Source organism: Arvicanthis niloticus, chromosome 25, assembly GCF_011762505.2.
Source record: "Arvicanthis niloticus isolate mArvNil1 chromosome 25, mArvNil1.pat.X, whole genome shotgun sequence".
NCBI classification, from domain to species: domain Eukaryota; kingdom Metazoa; phylum Chordata; class Mammalia; order Rodentia; family Muridae; genus Arvicanthis; species Arvicanthis niloticus.
In genome coordinates, this window is record NC_133433.1 from 13,600,149 (window position 1) to 13,623,293 (window position 23,145).

General features: G+C 36.0%; 1 protein-coding gene across 2 annotated transcripts in view; it reads right to left on the bottom strand.

The window, feature by feature from the left end:
- The window catches only part of Cngb3 (cyclic nucleotide gated channel subunit beta 3), a 183,081-nt gene that overhangs the window by 74,833 nt on the left and 85,103 nt on the right, over positions 1–23,145 (bottom strand). Inside the window, exons 7-11 of one of the 2 annotated variants that reach the window (XM_076924114.1) lie at positions 22,134–22,184; positions 18,537–18,623; positions 15,393–15,457; positions 14,583–14,705; positions 5,136–5,277 (exon numbers count right to left, since the gene is read on the bottom strand). In XM_076924114.1, coding sequence (XP_076780229.1) covers positions 5,136–5,277; positions 14,583–14,705; positions 15,393–15,457; positions 18,537–18,623; positions 22,134–22,184 — 468 coding nt within the window. The remainder of the gene's footprint in view (positions 1–5,135; positions 5,278–14,582; positions 14,706–15,392; positions 15,458–18,536; positions 18,624–22,133; positions 22,185–23,145) is intronic. The other variant, XM_076924115.1, reaches the window with a different exon arrangement.

Here is a 23,145-nt window from a genome sequence, read left to right on the forward strand (position 1 = left end):
GATAGCCAAAAAAAATTCTGGCAATAAAAGAACCCCTGGAGTAATTACCATCCCTGACTTCATGCTGTGCTATGAAGCAATAGTAATAAAAACTGCATAGTATTGGTGCAGAAACAGACTGCATAGTATTGGGGCAGAATCAGTAGAATATATTCAAAGACCCAGAAATAAACCCACTTGATTTTTGACAAAGAAGTCTAAACTATACAGTGGAAAAAAGAAAGTATCTTCAACAAATGATGCTGGTCTAACTGGCTGTCCTCATGTAGAAGGATGTAAATAGATCCATATTTATTACCCTGCACAAAACTCAAGTCTAGGTGGCTCAAGGACCCCAACATAAAACTGAATACACTGAATCTAATAGGAGAAAAAGCAGGAAATCGCCTTTAACTCATTGGCACAGGAGAAAGTTTCTTGAATAGAACACCAACAGCTCAGACTCTAACATTAACAATTGGTAAATGGTACCTTATGAAACTGAAAAACTTCTGTATGGTAAAGGACACTGTCAATAGGACAAAATGTCAACCTACAAAGGGGAAAAGATTTTTACTAATCCTACATCTGAAAGTGGGCTACTATCCAAAATATAAAAAGAACTCAAGAAATTAGACATCAACAAACCAAATAACCCATTTAAAAATAGGCTCTAGGGTTAAACAGAGAATTTTCAACAGAAAACTCTCTAATGGCTGATAAAAACTTAAAGAAATATTCAACTCACTTAGCCATCAGGGAAGTGCAAATCAAAATGACCCTGAGATTCCATCTTACCCAATCAGAATGTCTAAGATAAAAAACTCAACCAACAGCACATGTTGGAGAGTGTGCAGAGCAAGGAGAACACTCCTCCATCGCTGGTGGGATGGAAACCTTGTATAACCACTCTGGAAATCAGTCTAGTGGTTTATGAAGAAACTGGAAATAGTTCTACCTGAAGACTCAGCTATACTGCTCCTGGGCATATACCCCAAATAACAAGAACATGTTCTCCACTATGTTCATGGCAGCTTTATTCATAATAGCCAGAAGTGAATGCAATCCAGATGTCCCTCAACTGAAGAATGTAGACAGAAAATGTGGTTGATTTACACAATGGAATACTATTCAGCAATTAAAAATGAATACTTCATGAATTTTGCCTGCAAATGGATGGAACTGGAAAATATCATCTTGAGTGAGGTAACCCAAAAGGACATGCATGATATGTATTCACTGATAAATGAATATTAGCCAAAAAAGTACAAAATACCTAAGATACACACTACAGTTCCAAAACAGTTAAGCAAGAAAGAAGGCCCAAGTGAGGATGCTTGAATCCCACTTATAAGGGGGAACAAAATAGTCTTAGAAAGCAGAGAGAGGGAGGAATCTGGGTGGGAGAGTGCAAGGGGAATAGGTGGGCAGAATCAGGTATGGAAAGAAACAAGAGAGAAGACTAGAGGGCCAGGAGAATGAATGGAAATATGCAGTTGCTGGGGGTCAAGATGGAGGTTCAGAGGAATATCTAGGAAGTCTCAGAAACCCGGGATGGGGGAAGCTCCCAGGAATCAATGTGGGTGACCTTAGACAAAATGCTCAACAGTATATGGGACCTGAAGAAACCACCTCCAGTAGCCAGATGGGACTGCCAGTGGAGGGATGGGGACACCAACTCAGCTACAAAACTTTCGACCAAAAATTGGTCCTGTATAAAAGAAATGAAGGGACAAAGTTGGAGCAGAGACTCACAGAGACTGAGGCATCAACCAAAGAGCAACTATGGGTGGTCCAAGGACCTCAACATATATGTTCTGAAGGAGTGACAGACCAGTGACTAGCCCAACTTAAGTCCCATCCCATGGGCAGGCACCAATTTCTGACACTATTAGTGATGCTATGTTGTGCATGTAGACTGGAGCCTACTACTATAGCTGTCCTCTGAGAGGCTCTACCCAGCAGCTGACTGAGACAGATGCAGATACCCACAGACAAACATTGGATGGAGGTCAGGGACTCCTATGGAAGAGTTAGGGGAAGGATTGAAGGCTCTGAAGGGGATGGCAACCCCACAGGAAGACCATCATGGTCAAATAATTTGGACTCCTAGGAGCTCCCAAAGACTGAGCCATCAACCAAAGAGCATACATAGGCTGGTCCAAGGCCCCCAGCATATATGTAACAGAAGACTGCTTTGTCTAGCTCTAGTGGGAGAGGATAAGCCTAATCCTGCAGAGACTTGATGCACCTGGGTGTGGGGAAACCCAGGAGGGCCACCAGATTGGAGAAAAGGGGGAGGGGAAAATGGAGGAGAGCAGTATTTAAGATGTTAATTAATTAATTAATAATTAAAAAGAAGAGTCACCAAAAGACTATTTAAGATGTAAGCTGTGTACATCAGTAGGACTAACGTAGAGTTCAAATTTAGACTTTCACAAGTAACGTAGCTGTGGCTGTCCAGGGAAAACATTGCACTCAGGCTGGGCAGACATCATTTTCATTTTTCTCTCTTTATTGATTTTGAGGCAGATTCTAGCAATGCAGTTCAGGCTGAGCTTGAATTTGCTACCTAGACTACACTGGCTTTGATTTTTTCCCTTTCCTCTTGTTTCTGCTTCCAAAGTGCTCAGATCACAGGACGGAGACATCATTTTGTAGTCTTTTGAATATTGCTTTGCACACGCCAAGTGTTCAATCTGCATTGGATTTTACTTTAACTGTCCATTTAATCACATATTGTTCTATCCAAAGACAGTATGAATTCAAAGTATGAATTGCAATGGCTTTTCATCTTGTCTCTTTTTGAGACAGAGTGTCACTATGCCTCTTTGACTGTCCTGGAACTCAGTATGTAGAACAGAGTGGCCTCAAACTCATAGAAATCTTCTTGCCTTTGCCTCCCATATTCTGGGATTAAAGGTGTGTGTCACCACATCCTGCTCAACCTCTTAATCTCTTTAAACTTGAGTTTCCTCATTTGTAAAAATGGGAAAACAGTGAATGCACCCTATGTGGATTATGGTACATTATGACATAATGCATATTTTTTTTTGCTGTTTCATTGCATTTAAATTTAAATTGAAAAAATTTCCAACTAGTTTTATATTTCAACCGTTAGTAAATTTCCCCATGCATTGATGTGATAGTTTATACCTACAATGTTTAACTTCTTGAAATTCATTTTCCAATACCTAAATGTTTTCTCAATGGAGTTGTCTTTCTAACTTCTCTTTCTAGTCCAGTGACACATCTAAGCTGAAGCTGACATGCCCCTGTGCATTGACTATCTATTGTCTATATTGTTATGTGTTTGTATTTGGAAACTTGCTTGCTCCTGTTAGCTGTAGCCAATTTCTGAGAGATAGTCATGTAGTCTCTGAGACTCTCTTCTGAGAATGCTTTTCATAATTTATCTTAATTAATCCATAATTCTTACTCTTTCTATAGCCATTATGTAGTCTCCTTATTGTTATGTTCTATAGGATAGCACTAGGCACCAGAACAATAAACCTACATCTCAAAGCTTGATGAAATTACCAGAATTAGCTAACTTTGATGCTTACCTAGCTGTAGTGCCTCCCCTACCAATAATTCATTATTTTGTTCAACATCCTCAACTTTATGGTATGGAATGCTCCCGTCTTTTAAGACCTATGACAACTTTTCAGTAGCAATTGTCCTTAATCTGTTAGTCACTACACCTAAGCAATAATAAACACATATTTTGGGCTGGAGAGATGACTCAATGGTTAAAAGCACTGGATAATCTTCTGGAGGTCCTGAGTTCAATTCCCAGCAATAATATGGTAGCTCACAACAATCTGTAATGAGATCTGATGCCATCTTTTAGTGTGTCTTAAGATAGTTAGAGTGTACTTGTATACATAAAATAAATAAATCTTTAAAACACATATGTAAAAATGCTGATCCTATTTAGTTTATATTATAATTTACATGGAACCTCCTTGTTCAATGCCCTTCCTGGACTGGCTTCGCATTGCGTTCAAGGCAAAACTCAGATTTAATATTCAGAATTCTTAAAATATTTTATTTTTGAATTTGCTTCTTACTTTCAAAGGGCCTTTGTCTCATCAGTGCTGTTTGGATGTCAAACACATTTCGTGCTTTACTTCTGACATATTTTCATGACTGATTATCATCAACAGAACTGCTTGTTGATGATACCTGGATACTATCTAGCTCTTGAAAATGCCTCATATGCATCTGTTCCATAGAACCTGAGAGGCTTCCCTTTACTGAACAGGAGACGGCTTCTGAACTCCTCTGCCATATGCCATGTTTAGCAGACACTTAACATTAATTTATGCACTATTTGAGTTCTGATAATTTTTTAGTAGTATCAAATATCATGATAAGTAGTTCTTATTGTTACAGAATGAATTTTATCCATACTGCAGTGAATGTATTAGGAATCAATAGCTTTTCTAGTGGGTTTATTGATTTTGTGATATAGTTTGAATTCTTATATCATGTACTATAGCCTTATATGGACTTGGATAACTGAATGTAGGGGCTGCAAAACCGAGTCAATAAATGTTTTTTGGATTCATAACAACCAAAAATTAATTAAATAAAATATCTAATGAGTATGAAGTGTTTCTGGTAGAGTTTGCCCAGGCTGTCTTGCATAACTTCACTGTAGCCTTGGTTCTGATACATCACAGGCCCACTTTGCAACACATTATGCAAAAATACATGCTCTTTGAAATACCTGGTTCTAGACTTCATTATGTATTATGTATTATAATGTTTTTACTGTAAATTCAAAGGGTTTAGATCCTAACAAAATTGGAAGATTTAATGCCCAAAAAGGAAAAGTCATCTGGGTAAGGCGGCACTTATATGTAATTCTAGCAGTAAGAATTTGAATCTATTTTTCAATGAGAGGAAAGAGGACCACAAGTTTGAGGCTAGCCTAGACTAAGTAGCAAGACTGTTACCTCACCAAAAGTCAATGTTGACCCAAGTACACTCTATTCCACACCATCAAATACGTGAAAAATAGCAAAACAAGGAAGAGAAAGGAGCAAAAGGACCACAGATTTCAATATTTCTTACATAAAATTTATAAATATTTGTTAATCCTCTAAAAATGAATATACTTTGTACATAGGGATACATCGTCAGCTTACCTGACCAATTAAGCTGGAGAATACAAAAACCCCAGAGAAAAAGTTCAAAAGTTGAAAAACAATTTCAAATGAAGTCTGTGGCTCTGGAAGGCCCCCAATAGTAATTAAAGTTCGAACTGCCCAATAGAAACATCGCAGATATCTGTAAAAAGAAATGCATAGAATCTCTTGTACATACCAACGTAACACCATTTGCTCACACACACACAGTTCATGTATGCAGGAACTGACAAACAATATGTGTGCTACTATAAACTTGTTAATAAACATTAGGACATGACTAAACACTTAAACATGAGGAGGGTATTTACTAGCTATTTCTGAAAATTGGTAGACTGTTTCCATCAGGCTTCTATTTCTTGGGGGAGAGATTTGTACAAAACCTAGCACAGATGCACTCTCTATGTTCCACAATGAATGAGCAACTTTGAGCAACTTGGATGTTTGCAGACATCTAGGAATTGTGTTTAAGGCCATATGCTTTGTCCCTTGAACCTTACTGTTGGCTTGGTATCCATGTTTTTCTCCATATAATTTCTCTTGGAATGCCCAAGGTATGTCCTTCCCTTATGTGTCTAAGCCTAGTCTGGTTGGTAGTGCATACCAATAGAAAAATAGTTTTCTATGTAGCATCCTAATGAGACTAGATTGTGCTCCCTCATACACTGCTTGTCTCAACATATATGAACTTTTTTTTTCAGTTGTAAATAATTTTCCCCTATATACTTTGCCTTTGTCTCCTTACAGATTTTCTCCATGTCTTCACCTACCCAACTCCATACCTTTTCTCTCTGTCTTTTTAAAAAAACTAACAGACCATCCAACAAACAAACCAAAAGAAAATAAAGGAAAGAGACAGAGAAAACAAATAACACACCACATAACAAAACAAAAAGAAAAAGATTCAGAAATACAAACACATGAAGACCCCCTGCATACACACACCATAAGAACATAAAAATCAAAGCATAATAGTTCATGGGCTTCTTAATGGCAACTGCTTTCTCTAGATTGATCATAGCCCAATATGTAGCTTAAGAGGATCTTATCATCCCGAAACCCCATACTATCGTAATCTCTTGCCTTGTTCTATTTGTTAAGGAAATTCCTAGCACTGGCTTGAATTAATTAGAAGATATATTGGGCTCTATCTCTTAATAAGAGTGATGGCAAAGAATTTGAGGCTATCTTTAAAATGCTAAACCAAGGCTGATGAGATGGCTCAGCAGGTGAACATATTTGCCAACAAACCTGATAACCTGAGTTCAATAACTGGGAATCCACATCGGAAAAGGAGAACCCCACCTGCACACTGTGCTCTCTCCAACCCTTCTAAAACAAATAAATGTAATACCATTTTAGTTACCAAACTAGAAACATATGGAGAATGTTAATAACTTTTTATAATTTAGATCTAATTCTTTCCAGAAATGAAAAATAGAGCACATAAATATGTTCACGAACTTTTCTAAATATATTTTCATTTATTTTTTATTCACTTTATATCCCAATATCAGTCCCCCATCCTTCCAGTCCCCCTCACACAACTCCCCTTCCATTATCTCTTCCACTTTTCCTCTGAGAACAAGGAGCCCCCCCCCCCATGGATATCACCCCATTAGTACAGCTATCAAAACAAGAACATAATGAATTTTGTAGGCAAATGGATGGAACTAGAAGATATCCTCCTGAGTGAAGTAACCAGATCTGGAAGGACATGTATGTATGTACTCATTTATAAATGAATATTAGCTATAAAGTAGAGGATAACCATGCTACAATACACAGATCCAAAGAAGCCAAATAACAAGAAGGTCCTAAGGGAGGATGCTTGAATCTTTCTCTGAAGGCAAAATTAAATAGATATTGGTGGAAGATGAAGGGAAGGACCTGTATGGGAGAGGGGATAGGGATGGGAATGGGGCGTGGGGATCAGGTGTAGGGAAATCAGGGGAGAGAGAACAGAAATCATCAGTGAGCGTGGACACCCCATGTCTATATATTTTATTATATTACTTAATATGCAAATGTGAAAAGAAATAAGGGCACTTTTCTAAGTAGGGAAACCATTTTTGGATGGAATAGATAATTTATCTAGAACTTCAGAACACCAAATAAAACTACTTGGCTCTGATAACACAGCCTGTGTCAGGCATTCCCTACTGTATCCTTAAAAATCTTCTCGCATATGGAAGGGGGAAAGAAGGATTGTAAGACTCAGGCGTTGGAGACTGGAACAAAACAGTGACTCTTGGACAGGACAGGATGGCTGAGCTCTTGTGCTCTCAGCAGCTGTAGATGCCCTCATAACACCTGCACAAGATCAAGCCAGCTAACACTTTTGTAGATAGAGAGTGAGAAGGCATTGGAGAGACCCACCTCTGACCCAAGAGCTGTGGACAGTGGATGGCTTCTGGGGGAAAGACAGTCACTTTTGTTTAAGTGTGTGCATCTTGGTAGACAGACCGTAGCTTAATGGATGGTCTCACACCCAGGAATATACAGGTAACACAAATTGGAGTCCTAATTTCTTTTTAAGATGTTAAGTTTGGGGTGGTAGGGAGGTCAGGCAGATATGTGAAGAGTTAGGGAAAGGAGTGACAGGTGCATAATGACCACAGTACATTGCATAAAATTCTCAAGGAATTAATAAAAGTAAATTTAAATATCTAAATATTTTATAGATAGGCAATGGACTCAGTGGTTCTCAATTAGTTTTTTTTCCTGTTTCAGGTGTTCATGGTGGATTACAACTTTTTACTGAATTCTGCCTTAGTTTAAGTTTCTATTTATAAAACAGAAGTACCAAATGACTCAGTTGTACCGCTCCTGGGTAGATTCCCAAAGGATTTTGTATCCTACTACATAGACTGTCATACACATCTCTGCTCAATACTACATGCAACAGACAGGAAGCTAAGTAAGCTTGGAATTCTACTAGTGGATGAATGGATAAGGAAAATATACAACATACAGTTAAATTTTGTTTAATCATAAAGAAAAATTAGTTAGAAAATTAAAAATAATTAGTTGAACTGGAAAATATTAAATCAAGTAAAGAGGCAAAATAAGGTCAGAAAGACAAATACTGTGAGTTCTCTCTCACATGCAGACCTAGGTGATGTAAATGATAGGAAATACTGGGATGCTAGAAAGGCATCAGTGAAATGGAAAAGAGTCTTTAATGAGAGTGTTGGTGAAGACAATAGAACACATGAGATAATAAAGTGTAAGTATTGGGGACATAAAGGTACAGTGAGGAGGAGGAGGGACAAAAAATGATGAAGAGGAGGGTGAATGTAAAACTCCCACAAGGAAAACTGCTCCTTTATAGGCCAATTAAAATATTAAATTAAAGCATTCTGAGGGATGGGGTTTGAGAGATTGATTGGCAGGAAAAGTCCTTGTTTCACAGGTCTTAAAACCTGAGTTGAAGCCTTGAATTTCAGGTAACAGTAGAAGGAGAGAAGTAGCTCCACAAAGTTGTGCTCTGCCCTCCCTGTGTATGCAAGCACGCTTCCTTATAACTTGTAATAATAAGTTAAAAACAGGTTGTATATTTTTTGTTCTACTATGTCACACAGGGCAGGAACACTTTAGATCTTTACGACTGTATAAGTTTGTGAACAAGTGTAATCGTTTTCAATATCATGAAATGGAGTTTTAGAAGAATGAAACATGCTGGTGTCAAATTTATTACTCAATGAATAAAATCTGTAAGTAAATAATTTTCAAATTAAATATATTTTAAGGGATATGGGATTTTTCTTCTCTCCATATTATATCCCAATAGCAGTGTCCCTTCCTGTCACTTTCCCCAGCCCCTTCCCCACCTACACTCTCCCCTAAATCTACTCCTCCATTGCCCTTCAAAAAGTACAGGGCTATTGATTGAACATGGCATGTCAAGTTACAATCAGACCAAGGACATAATCTCATATCAAGGCTAGATGAGGTAACCCAGTAAGGAGACAGGGGTCTCAAAATAGGTGGAAGAGTCAGAGACAATGCCTCCTCTGTTAGGAGTTAGGAGTTCCACAGGGACATGAAGCTACCCAACTGTAACATATCTGTAGATGACCTAGCTCAGATCTGTACAGGCTCTCTGATTGTCACTCCAGTCTCTGTGAGTCCACAGAATCAACCAAGCAGGGCTCATAGGATGTGAGATATTTTTAACATGGTAGACATAGGGCTAACCATCACAACAAAACTAGTAACAAGGACCCTCACTAACTTTTTTTTGGAGAGTTTAGAATCACATGCCAAGACAGTAAAACTATCACTGAGTAAATGTCCAGAAGGCTTTGGCTTATAATGGCAGACTTGATTTCAAGGAAACAAAGGACAAAAGTAAATTTATAGTTGTGTCTTAACTTTTCAAGTCTCAATTTTAAGCATCCCATAACTTAATTTATTTTGGTTACAGGTTCTTAATCTATGACTTTCTTTAACATAAAGAAGCTTGTAAAATTTAATACCCTTGAAGAGTAGGAAGAGGCTAGAATTTTTTCCTATGTAGTCAGTTCTATTACATCACTTTTGAACAAACACAGTATTACCTACTCTCACTTTCTTATTTATAAATGTTAAAATGACAGCTAAATCTGAAATGTTGGTATTGATTTCTCAAGTCTCAAGGGTTAGCCTTGAACTTTTAAAATATTAAATAGTGTGCTATGTTAATTGGAAAATTTTCTGCCCTGATGCTTTGTGGTTTATTTTTGGATTCTTTTCTCAGACATGTCTTACACACTAAGACATGCCCAACCAAAGGTAAGATTTGTAATTTAATTAGATGGCATCATATTGATTCTCTAGGATTAGCTTAATTAGTCAAGGGTGTCTATCTCTAATATCTACACTCCAGGCAGATAAATTTCTTTTCCAGGAGATTCCATCTGACTGATTTAACACATAGACTCTCTATAAATTTTTAATGCATGACAACACATAGCTTACAGTTAAAACAATAAGATAAAATTTCATATTGAACATGAAGGAAATATGAAACTGGAAATTCTGCTTCTGTAAACAAATCAGAAACTCAAGAAAGGATATAAATAAAAATTGAATAAATAATCTAAACAAAAAGTATAACAACCCTCAATATCATCAATCAGGAAAGTACAAATCAAACCTATATTGAGGTTACCATCTTACTCATCGGAATGTCCATATTTAATAAGAAATTTTAAAAATGTGAGATGCCAATGTTTTGTTTTCTATACTAATTTCCAAGTCCCTGACCACATAGAGACACTCATTTGACTGCCTTCATGCCTGTGTTTTCCACGCCTATTTTCCTTTTTTTTTGATTATGGCAATTTTGTCTATGTCAATATAATACCATGTTGTAGTTTTGATATGTATTTGCTGATGAATAATGATGTTGAGCACTTTTTTATGTTCTTATCAGGCATTTTTCTAAGTGTCATTTAAAGCCTTGTTCATTAAAAGCTTTTGCTATTAAATTGCAGTAATTTCTCACTTTTGGGACATTAACCCATTATCATGTATATGATTTGTAAATATTCTCTCCAGTCTTGATTTGTTGACTATTTTGTTTCTAGTATAAGAGCTTTTTAGTGTGATAAAAACCCATGTTTATTTGTGGCATAGAATGTTTTTAGTGTGATCGAAAACCATAGATTTGCCTTTGCTTTTGTGTTTGAGGGGCCATATTAAATATGTTATTATCCAAGAAAAGTCACAGAGCAATCTTGCTCTGCTTACTTCTAATAGTTTCATAGCTTGTAGTAGTCAATCCAATTACTTGACTTTTGTGGTTGGTGTAAGACAGGGAAAGACTTCACTGGGATTTTGACAGTTTGCTCTGAGTTGGTCACATTTGAGCAATAATCACTCATGCAATCCATGAACCCAGATGCCATTTTATTGAATAACTTCTGTTTCACATGCTTTCATTTGCATGATGTAGTTTTCAGTATACCTCTGTTGGACTTCTTAGATTTTTTTATTCCACTCGATGGTGTTGTAAATAGAATAATTTACTCCATAAGTTTATTCAAATGGCATCACAAAGTATGTATGCTTTGTGTAGTCTATTGAGAGTTATTTGTGTTCATGTGATTTGTTTATTCAAATTGCTAAGTAGTCTCTATTGTATGTGTATAGTGTAGATTTAAAAAAGATCTATACATTCCTTGGCTATATAAAGTTTCTGATTCTTGTGAAGCTAGTTTCTCTGAAAATTCTTATGTACTTCCACCACTTGGATATATATTTTAATTTCTCTTCAATAAAAAAGTGTGCAAAATTTAAGTTGCAAGGCAAATGCGTGATTAATGGATGAAAAACAACAAACCTTTCTGATCTATTCTTAAAATTGCTATATTCTTTGGGTGTGGTGGCATGTACTTTTAATCCCAGCACTGGAGATGTAGGAACAGGCAAATCTCTAAGAATTCAAAGACAGCCTGGTCTGTATAATATGTTCCAGGCCAGCCAGAACTACGTAGAGAGACCCTGTTTCAAAAAATCATTATATCATTTTACTTCCATGCCAATAATGTTCAAAAATGGATAGTTCCAGCTTATTCTAGCAGTTGGTATTGTAACTTATGATGTAGAATTACAACTGTCTACATTACAGGACTTTGAAGTATCTAGAAGCATAATTAAAGCATACTCCTTAGGGTGGCATTTCCAAGAGAATTAAGGAAGCTGGGGCTCTTTCCTGAATGTTCACAGCACCATCTCATGAACTGGAACTTGGGCAGAAGAGAGAGAGATAAAGGAGAAAGTCCACTAGCTTCAGAGGATTGCTCTCTTTCTGCTTCCTGGGTACCAACCATGATATGATATCTGTTGCTCTAAACACTTCCTGATGTTTCTTCCTGCTGTTGTTTTTTCTCATGTTCTGTCTCATCTCAAGTCTACTGTATTGGAGCCTGCTTACATTGGAGTGAAACCTTTTAAGCTATGACCCAAAACAACCTCTTTCTCCCAATAAGTTGTCTCATTCAGATATTTTCCAGAGAGATGAAGCCTGACTAACATATACTGCTCCTTTAATATAACACTTCCATCACCAGTGTTCACTGTTAGCTACTGTGGTATTAATGTGCTTAATTTAGTTGGTGTCTTAATTTTCCATAAAATTATTCATATTTCATATTCATGTAAAGTAAGTACATACATCAACTCACATTCTAAGTCCATTTTGTTTATACATTTACAGGATTGATTTTAAGATTTCTAAGACCATGTTTTCTCTGTGTGTATGTGTGTCTTACAGTCAGTGGCCTTTGACTATAAGATTTAAACAAATCAGGTCTAAAATGAATAAATGTATAAAGAGACTCTCTTATATATATATATATATATAAAATTATATATATAAAATATATATAAAATTATATATATAAAATATATAATTTGGAAGAGAGGAAGGAGGAGTATCAGGGATTGTTTGGATGAAGGAAAAGGAAGGGGTAATGATGTAGTTGTAGTATCAAAAATATTTAGAAAATCAGTGCTGTTTAAAAATAAGACTACTATAAGTCTTTATACATTACTAACTTGCTTTGGGTAGTATATAATGTTTGAGATATTTTTACTCTCTTTTCTCTCCTTTCCAAGGTGGCTATGTATTATCCTTTTAAAAGTTTTAAGACATTATTTTTTTTTAGAGAATACATTGCCTTCTAATGTGTCAAATGTCATTTCACTAGAACAGAATGTAAGTTTGTCTGTGTTATAGAAGGTCTTTATATCTACTGAAAGGAAATTTTGCTATTAAACAACTAAGTTGTTATGACTGAACTCTAGTTTTTTTCCATTAAAAATTCAAGTTATCTCTTTAATTCATTAGACACTTGTTGCTTAATTGTCAAATTCTATTTATGAATCTTGTTATTCTCTATTTAGTCCAGTTGGTGATTATAGCTAACTCGTAAATCCAAAAAACCCTTCAGTGATCAACTAATTAGCTATTGCACCTGCCTCTAAATAATTAAAATTAATCATTATTAACAATTATCATTGTAGTTATTACATTACCCCCCAAAGTTTTTTAGTATAATTCAGAGAAGGAATCACATTTACAGATCAACCTAGGATACATATATAGACACAGACACACACACACACACACACACACACACACACACACAAACACAAATACACACCCTCCACACATACACCCAACACACACACAGACACACAAACATGTACACACCCACATACACATATACACACTCACATACACTGATGCTCTCACATACACCCCAAACACACAGTCACACATGTACACATACACACATATTCAGATACATATGCACATACCTACACATACATACCAACACAACACACATATGACACATATGCATACACACACTCCTACATACATACAGACACACAAACATGCCACACACACCTTTACCAACATGCACATACATACACATACAGACAGACACAAGCAGATACACAATCACCCCCCCACATACACATTCATACACCCAGACATACACATACATACATGCACGAATACACACACACACACACTCACACTCACACACATACACTTGGAGAGAAACAGACATACACACATACATGCATATACACATGTACACATTCGCACACATGCAGACACACACATGTACAGATCTACACATACATACACTATACCTGAACATATTTACACATTTACACATACAAAAATGCATATGCATACACACAAACACCCCACAAACATACACACACAGACACACACTGACACAACATTCACACAGTGACACACACATGCTTACATTCACATGCATGCACATGCTTACATTCACATGCATGCACATGCTTACATTCGCATGCATGCACACACACACATAGACATTCACATTCATATACATACATATAGAAACACACATGCATACACACATTCATACTGACACAAACACACATACAGACATACATATGCAGAGACATACACACACACACACACACACACACACACACACACACCTGCTCTGTATCAGATGTTCTCTGATAGTTTCTATTCTATCTTATTTTTTCACTTAAAATCATACTTATACACAAGAGAGGTTTTATTGATTATGAGTGACCAGTGCCTAACAGTCGTCTTTAGTGATGTAGCTACTGGTAGGCTGCTTATTTGTCCATAACCACCTATTCATGCTCCTGTAAATGAGCCAAATTAATGCAAACACTGAGAGTAGAAGAGGAACTAGTTGGGAAGAGGAAAGCGATCAGTGGGAGTGGGAAGAGGATGAACAAGGGTATTGAGAGGTGTTAATATGGCTAAAACACATTACATACCCTCACAAACAGATATCATATTAAAAGTCATCATGTACAACTAACATATGCTTATAAAAGCTTGGAGAAGTGGTGGCTTATGAAAATTCTTATACCAAAACTGAAAATTTAGAAGAACAAAGAAAAGTCTCCTTTACAATTAGAACTCACTTGTTGCCTTCACCATTATAGACCCATCTGGTTGAGCCAATTCCTTCATAGTCTGAAGCCCAGTAATAAATACAGGCATTTATGTGCAGGAGGAACAGCAAGTAGCCAGTTGTCCGGATGACTCTGTCAGAGAGAATAGATGGGAAGTAAGGCTTGACGTTGTTTCTGGAAAGTGGCTGATTTCAACATTTTCTTTTTCTCTGTGTTTCCAATGAGCCCTCTTGCTTTAGATTTGCTAAGTGTCAGCTCTCATTTGTGCAGTAGAAAGCGAAGGTGACACCACATGTTGTCTGCCTGCGGAGTCTTGAATGGGCTTGACGGAGTGTAAAGAAAGTCTTCATTTCTTTGCACAGATGGTGTGAGTCGACGCTGTGAAAGACATGCCTCAAGGGTCACTTCTTCATTTTGAGTCCCATAAAATAGTCCACGCTGATTTACCCGGATATCAGAAAGGCTCACAGGACTTCACGCTGTGATAAACTGTGATTGAAGGTTTCTTCTCAGGAAGTTTAGAATGGCAAATGAGTAAAATTTAGGCTAGGTGTAAATTGTCATGAGGGATGGAGAGCTGACTTGCAAGAGTGTACTCCTCTCTTATTGTTTAAACTGCAGCACGATATGTTTTCTTCCTCACTTTAATCTAAGTGTACTTGAAACAGCCCAATTTGCTTTAGAATATGCACTCGTTTTATATAACAAGATAGAAAATGCCCATGTTTTAGAGCAGGGTGGTTATTGTCTCCTAAATGCCTTCTAAAATGTTCTGCCACCACTTTCTCTGCTTCCTCCAAATTTACCAATGAAACTCACCTGTAGACATACGCTTTGTCCATTATAGACTCCAGGTGATGGTTAAACTCGAAGAATGAAGTGTACTGTATAAAATAAGCAAAAGAAATAAAAAAATAAGTTAACTGAATGCTTATTTAGATAAAAGGATATAACAGATTTTATTTTCTTGGAAATGATTTTGTTCATGCCTTTAAAAAATCTCATGTCATATTTAATGATAGTATTTTAACAAGATGCCAAGCATATAGAGCTGCTTGTTTTACTTTATTTCTGTCATTTCATCATAGTCTTAATTGTGATGCATGTTGAAAATCAATAATGGGTTTCTTTCTAATGTGTATAGTAAAATTCTACTTTACAGTGATTAAAATCATACTTCTAAAACATAAATAAAGGAAGAAAAATATGTTGTTGTTAACACTAACTTTGTTTTTAAGGTAGAGGCAGTAAATCTATATATTTTTTTAATACTGTAAAATCCACTAAACATTAGTAGAGGCTTGTATTCTGTGCTGTCTGAAGGTTCAGCGGCTTTATGTGATCTAATCAAAGCAGAGTTGCTGTTTCCCTCAAGGTTCTTAAATGTGCAGATGCATACAAAGGATATTTACTCAGCTGTAAGGAAAAATAAAATCATGACATTTCAGGTAAAGGACTGGAACTAGAGAAAATACCAAGTGGAGTAACTCAGGCCCAGAGTGAGAAATGCTGTATATTCTTTCCTTTCTAGTTTTGTCTCAGCTCTCACTTCCTTGAGGTACCCTTGTCCTATCCTTTCCTCCCTCTGCATTTCTATAGGACATAGGGCACAGAATAGGACCATAGAATCCCCATGAATCCCAGAACAAAATTCCAGCACTATTGCTGATATGGTTCTGAAAAAATTTTCTACTTAATACTTTGGCTCCTTACCTAAAAATGATATAATGAAAAGAATGTGTGAAAGTGTGCATTGACATGCTGAATGTGCTTAGAAAGGGAAGATCTTATAGACAGGAGTCCTCAGCCACTACTTACTCCAAAATATCACTCAATTTATATGTAACTGCTGAGCCTTTGGATTAAAAACTAATATATGTAATATATTACTATTATATGTAATACATTCATATTATATATGAGATAGTAATATTTCCTTTTAAGGTAGACATATATACAAATGTCCATTCTCTCAGATTCCTGAAAGTATCCTTCAAAAGATCAGATTGTGTTAAGTACAATTTTTGATAACTTGTTTATTTGGCTTTTACTAGAAGTTTGCTGAAAGGACAATGTTTTAAAACTAATGTGTTTGTATCGGTTTTTTTTTCCCATTTATAGTCTGGAGACAGGTATCTGATAATATTTACCCCAGAGAATTGTCTATCCAAACAACACCTTTATAAATAACTGGAAGATAGGACTATTCAGTTAAAAAAAAGTCAGTGTTGACTTGCATAATATTCTACATTAAAATGCTGGCTCTAGACAGCTCTCTAACATGGATTCAGAGATGGGGTATAAAAGGGAATATTTATGAGCTTTCACTAAAATCCATTTGAACTCCAAATTCCACAAGAATCTGAGTCTTTTTGGAAATCAGTTATTTCTGAACACATGTCCCTGAAACTTTCCTGTGAGAATCTAGGTTTGATGAGATGGTAGCCTGAAGCTAGACTGCTTAGAACATTGCGTTCTGCCTCGATTTACACTTATATGCCAAAGTCATACCAGAACCCTCTAGAAGTTTCTTGGGCATATGGGAATATAGGGTCAGAATCTTTTAAACCTAAAAAAAAATTGTAAACACAGAAAGATGTTTGTGCTTGAGCTCTACCTGGCAATATTATAGCATATGATTTGCAGTAAGATAAGTAATGGCAACATTATCAGTGTGGGTGGACAGGCTTTCTCTCTATGCTGATTCTCATCTTCCTCAGTGATAACAAGAAATTGTTGGGAGGAATAAGACAGATAAAAGAAGGACAATTTTAATAAAGGAGTGTAGCAAAGATAGCCACTGCAATTGCTGGCATTGTAGGATCTCATGGTTGCTAGATTATGCTGGAAATATAATTAAGGTGTTTTCCCAGGATGCAAAACATACAAAATTTATAACATATATTGATTTACTTTCAAACGGGTTGGTTTTTTTTTTTTTGAAGTACAAGTTATCATTAGTATTCTTTCAAAAATTAGAGATTTATTTTTGTTATTTTTAAAAAGTATGTGTGTATAGATGTTTTACCTGCATGCATGTTTGCTCGACATGTGATGGTCACAGCTCACTGGAAAGGGTGCTAGATTCCCATAAATACAATTATAGACCATGGTTAGCTGGCATCTGAATGCTGGGAATTGAAACTGGATCCTGCAAGAGCAGTCAGTACTCTTAACTACTGCTATTCTTCAAGATGTATGTAAACATTCACTCAGACTTGCCTCTAATTTGTACAAGTTACCCAACAAATCTGAGTTTATGAAATATGTATGTCTTAGGATATTTTGAATAGAAATATATGTTTCAAAATCAATATTAAATACATCACTTCAAAATTTTGTCCTGCTTGCCTCTATTCCTCCTGATTTTCCTTTTCACCTAAGGCAACTGCTTTGATTAGTTTTGAAAAACATTTGTAGTATTTAGTAACTTATTTTAATTTAGAAAACTTAACAGCTTTTCTTTCTGGTTTACATAAATTAATTTTGTTCTGTAAAGTATTTTTTATCTAGCTTTTCCCCCTTTCCTTAGCAATTTATTTTGAATTTCTTTCCATATTATTACACAGAAATGATTCTTTGTTTTCCAGGTAAATTGTTACATAGATTGTCTTGGGGCCTCAGGAAATTTAACTTCATTTTTGTTTGTTTGTTGCCTTGTTTGATCACCTGATACTTTAGACATTCAGCAAATCTCTGATAAAATGGTCAGCAGAGAAAAAATAATAATTATGAATTATTGATTTGTAATTCCAGTCATCTTTAGAAGCATAAAAGCATTCCATTTTGGATTATAAAAAATACTTGTTCAATGTCATTATGTATTAAAATATAGTACTGATGAAGACAGAGAAATGGAGAACTGTTTTAGAATGTGTTGAGCACTGTTAATTTTAGAATATCTAAAGTTGCTTCAAGATTTCCACTAGGAGAAGGAGAACCAGCTGAATATAGTTTCTTTACCTTTAATACCCGATTTGTTCTGAATATTGGATTGACTCCAAAGAAGATGTAGAGAATTTCAAATGGCAGTAGGGATGCCACATCCATCTGTAGAAAGAACATGTTCACATTTATGTGGAGTTTGTCTGCCTCTCTATGCTTGGATTTATACTCATACATGCCAATATATGTGCAAGCTAATTTCCTGTTGCCATGATAAAATATCCTGCAAGGTAACCTAAGGATGAAAGAGTGCATTTTCGCTTTTGGCTCTAGGTGGATACAGTTTGTCACAGTGGAGAGGACATGGTCTTGGCAGGAACGGAATAGTGGAGACACAGAAAGATGACTGTTCACACTGCATTCCTATTTATGATGTCTAAAATAAATAGGAAGTAGAGCTCCCGAGGGCTATAAAGCCTCTAATTGGCCCTCAGTGAGATAATTTCCCTATCAAAGTTTCACCCTTTAAAGGCCCTACAACCTTCTTTTACCATTTAGGGACCAAGTGTGAGTTTACAGGGAATAGTTCACATTCAAACTACGGTGGTATGTGAAAGTTGTCAAGCTGTAACTAATCACTTACTATTTAATCCAAAATTGCTTTTACTTATATGATACCATGTAAATACATTGATATCATGAAAACAGGGGTACTTGATATCATGAAAACAGGTTTACAAACTAGTATCAAACTAGTAAACTTGTCTCTGGTCACACACCTCTCTTTCACTTTCATGTGTCTGAGCTCTCCTTACTCATCACCTTTGCTCAGACTTTTCATGTTCCATATAGTTCAGTGATGACACAGATGCTAATGTTAGAACATACTTTGATACTCTGGAAACATGAGGTCCTAGAATAAGAATCAAATCTAGTTTTGATTTTGTTTGAACCTCTTGTAAATTCATCGCTTTGTGGTCCAAGTATTCCTTCAGTGCTCAGCATGGATTACACAGTTCTGGTTCATCGGTTCATCTAGGTTCCTTGGTGATTTCTACCACTGTCTTTTCGGGGTTGTTTCACTATGAACTTGCTATGAAAGTTTCTATTAGAGACTCTTGATTAAGTTTATTAATATCTTCACAGGCTAAAAGAGAGAAATAAATAAACTCTGTTTATAATAGATCAGTAACTCAGATTTTTAAAAGTACTGAAAAGGACCATTATGTGGCTAAAATATTCATTTTAAAACTTTCCATGCACTTTCATTATTCTCATACCTTGGTAATCAAATGTCATTCCTTAGGAATCAACATCATTTTGTCTACTTTTGTATATTTAATATATATGTAAATATAAATATATATATAATTGCTCCCTCCCTCTCTCCCTGCCCCCCCTCAATTGAACACACGCATGCGCGTGCACACACGTGTGTGTGTTTGTGTGCACGCGCATATGTACAAGAACAGAAGAAGGCATTGTATATCCTGAAGCTGGAGTTATAAGAAGTTGTGATCTGCCTGATGTGGATCCTGGTAACTGAATCTGGGTCCCCTGCAAGAGAAGCAAGTATTTCTAACCACTAATCTGTCTCTCTAATCCCTGTTAGACTACCTTGACTGCAGTAATACGTTATTACTTTTTATAAAATAATTGTTTTCATTAAATTTTACACAGCCAATTAAGCAATACGTTAAAAAAATCTAAACTATCTTGAGATAATAAAGAGCAGTTAGGAACATGTAGCATGGTGGTTCTGATGCTTTGACCAGGAATCTGGCCATTGAGCTAAAAAGCATATAAAAAAATGTGTGTGCATTTCATCCGTGGATCTGAGATAGCTCTTGGGCATGTGCGTGTGTGCATGAGTGCATGCATCCAGCCGGGAACACAAAGTGGAGTAGACAAAACTACATGTTACAGGAACATGTTGTAAGACCACATATATTAGGTAGAAAGTTTGGGGAAGTGAGTAACAATTTCAAAGCCAACAATTATTGAATGGAAATATCATTTACTTAACCAGATTAGTTGTCATAAACAAATGACTCTAAATGTGTTGGCTTAGAAATTACACATATCACCCCTTTACCCTGTACCTACTTATCCTCATGATAAGTTGAGACATGTATAAGACATTTTTTAAAATAATGTCTTAGACAAGGAAGCAGCGGCAGAGTTTTTGACTTGTCTAGTGCTACTGTAGTACCCACTGTTTGCACCTCAAATGCTAATGATAGTTTTATTTGCATTTTCCCTGTTTTCTCAACTCACCACTTGATTTTTCTATGCAATCCTCAGTCATTTGTACACTTAACTTCCTCATGTGGATTTGTGTAGACACAGATAATTTATTTCTCACTGAATTGGAAGAAATTGAATTAAATATGGATTAACTTTAAACTCTGAACCTAGGACTTTGTAAAACATTTTAGTACTGAAACAGTAAGATTATTTCTACTTATAAAGATTAATGATATACTAATAAAGGACAGAAAATAACCATACTCTCAGGCTTGTGAGATGGCTCAATCGGTGAAGGTACTTGTAAAAATCTGAGGATCAGACTTTGATACCTGGGACCTACAGGCTGGAAGGAGAGTTCTGAGTCCTCTAAGTTGTTCTCTGACCTCCACACATGTGTCTTGGTGTGTGTATGTGCATGCAAACAATAAACAAACAGAAATACATGTAATAAGATTAGCTCTACTGCAATGGTCTAAGACAGGCAGGCTGTACTAAGGAAATAAAAAAGGAGTGACCATAATTAAATAAATGAGCAGTTTCATATTTATAAGCACAAATGGACTTTTACATATCTCCAAATTCCATAAAAGTATTCAGAGTTCTATGGATTTTACAGAGAATACTCTTCATGTTTGTACAATTAATTAAAGCAGTATAGATTGGTTATAAATGTCAAGGTGGTAAAAAAGTTAGTTGAAAAATAAAAAAATTGAATGACATTTGGGGTCTACAGTTTGATGTGTGTGTGTGTGTGTGTGTGTGTGAGAGAGAGAGAGAGAGAGAGAGAGAGAGAGAGAGAGAGAGAGAGAGAGAGAAACAATATTTGATTGTGCTGGTAGTACATTTACTAGTATACTTTGAGGAACTAAATTACTGTTCATAACAGGGAGGCTGGAGTCATGAAATGGATTCAGGTAACCTTAGGTGATCTCATAGATGCCTACTTTTCAATTTGAAGACAGATTAAGAGAAAAGTATATGCGATAAGAACATGTTTTATCTTTAAAAAAAAAAAAGAAAGATACTTTCTTTCTAAGTAACTGCTTCTTTCAGTTTTACTTTGCTTATATAAAGTACAAGAAGGAATATAAATAATTTTCCAGACTTCACACCACCACAGCACAAGAATTGAAAACTAGAGTTCGGTAGACAATAAAAGGTACACCCCATTTTTCCTAATTGTAATTTAACTTAGAATTCCCTGATTGGCTTATACATATTTCACACCAAATTTGCAGATCCAGGGGAATGGATGTAGTATGAAGTATGGAGAATAAAGTATTAGGAGTACTTGCTGCTGCCTAATAGAACATCACCAGGTCTGTGTGATCTTTGCTACAAAAAGACACCATATTTCTAGCAATGAGACTTGAAATGAAAATGGTTCTGCTTAAGCCCCTCTGGATCTATTTGTGAGTCACCTACCTGAAACTTAGTAGAACTCCTGTAGTGCCTCTTCAGCTCATTTGAATCTACCTGGAATACATTTATATTTTGATCAGGTTCAGAAATTTTATTTATTAATTTTTACTTTTTTAAATAGTCATGTTTTTTTTTTCTCTCTACTAGTTTTCTTCAACCTCAGCCTATAATCATGCTCTGGCCTTTTGCATTTTAAAAACACACAGATGCCCAAGGTGCTTTTATCCTTTTCATTAATTTCCCTTATTTATTTATTTCTAACTAAAAAGTTTTACATAGTATATCTTGACCATGTTCTTTCCTTTCCTGAAGTTCCTTCTATATCCTCTCCACCGCCACACACTCCTAATTTCACTTTCTTCTCCCCACCAAAATATCAAGAAACAAAAGACAAAACATGAAAATACAAATAGATAAACAAATAAACAAATAAAAATCTGTAAGACAAAAACCAAAACCAAAGTAAGAGTGCACACACACACACACACGCACACACACACTCAAAACATGGAAGCTATTTTGCTTCCTTTTTGTTGTCCTCCTGCTTAACATAGGCGTTATAGGAGAGTTAGCCACACTTGTCTGCCCTACCTCCTCTCCTAATGGTCCTCTCCTCACTTCCCTTACTTAGGTGGTGCTTCTCCTTAGTTATTACACAATGCCAGACAATGGTCTCCCTAAACTAGAGTGTTTAATATCTATTTATGTTAAATTGTATGACCCTACATGATTTTCAGAACAAAACCTCAATGGTCAAATTCCTTTTCATAGTTTATCAGGCTCTGTTCTCTTTGTCTCTCTATCTTATCCTCTATCTCACAGTTCCTCAAATATGTCAGTTTCTCTCTTGAACACCTTTGTTCAAGTTGTTCTTGGAGCCCAGATCATGTTTCCTGTATTTCGAAGGTGGAATGGTTAGCTATTACCAACTACCCATCAAGATGACCTATATTAATACAATATAGAAGTTCATTGTATTTCTTCTGTTTCTCTTTCATGTATGAACTTTGTAAAA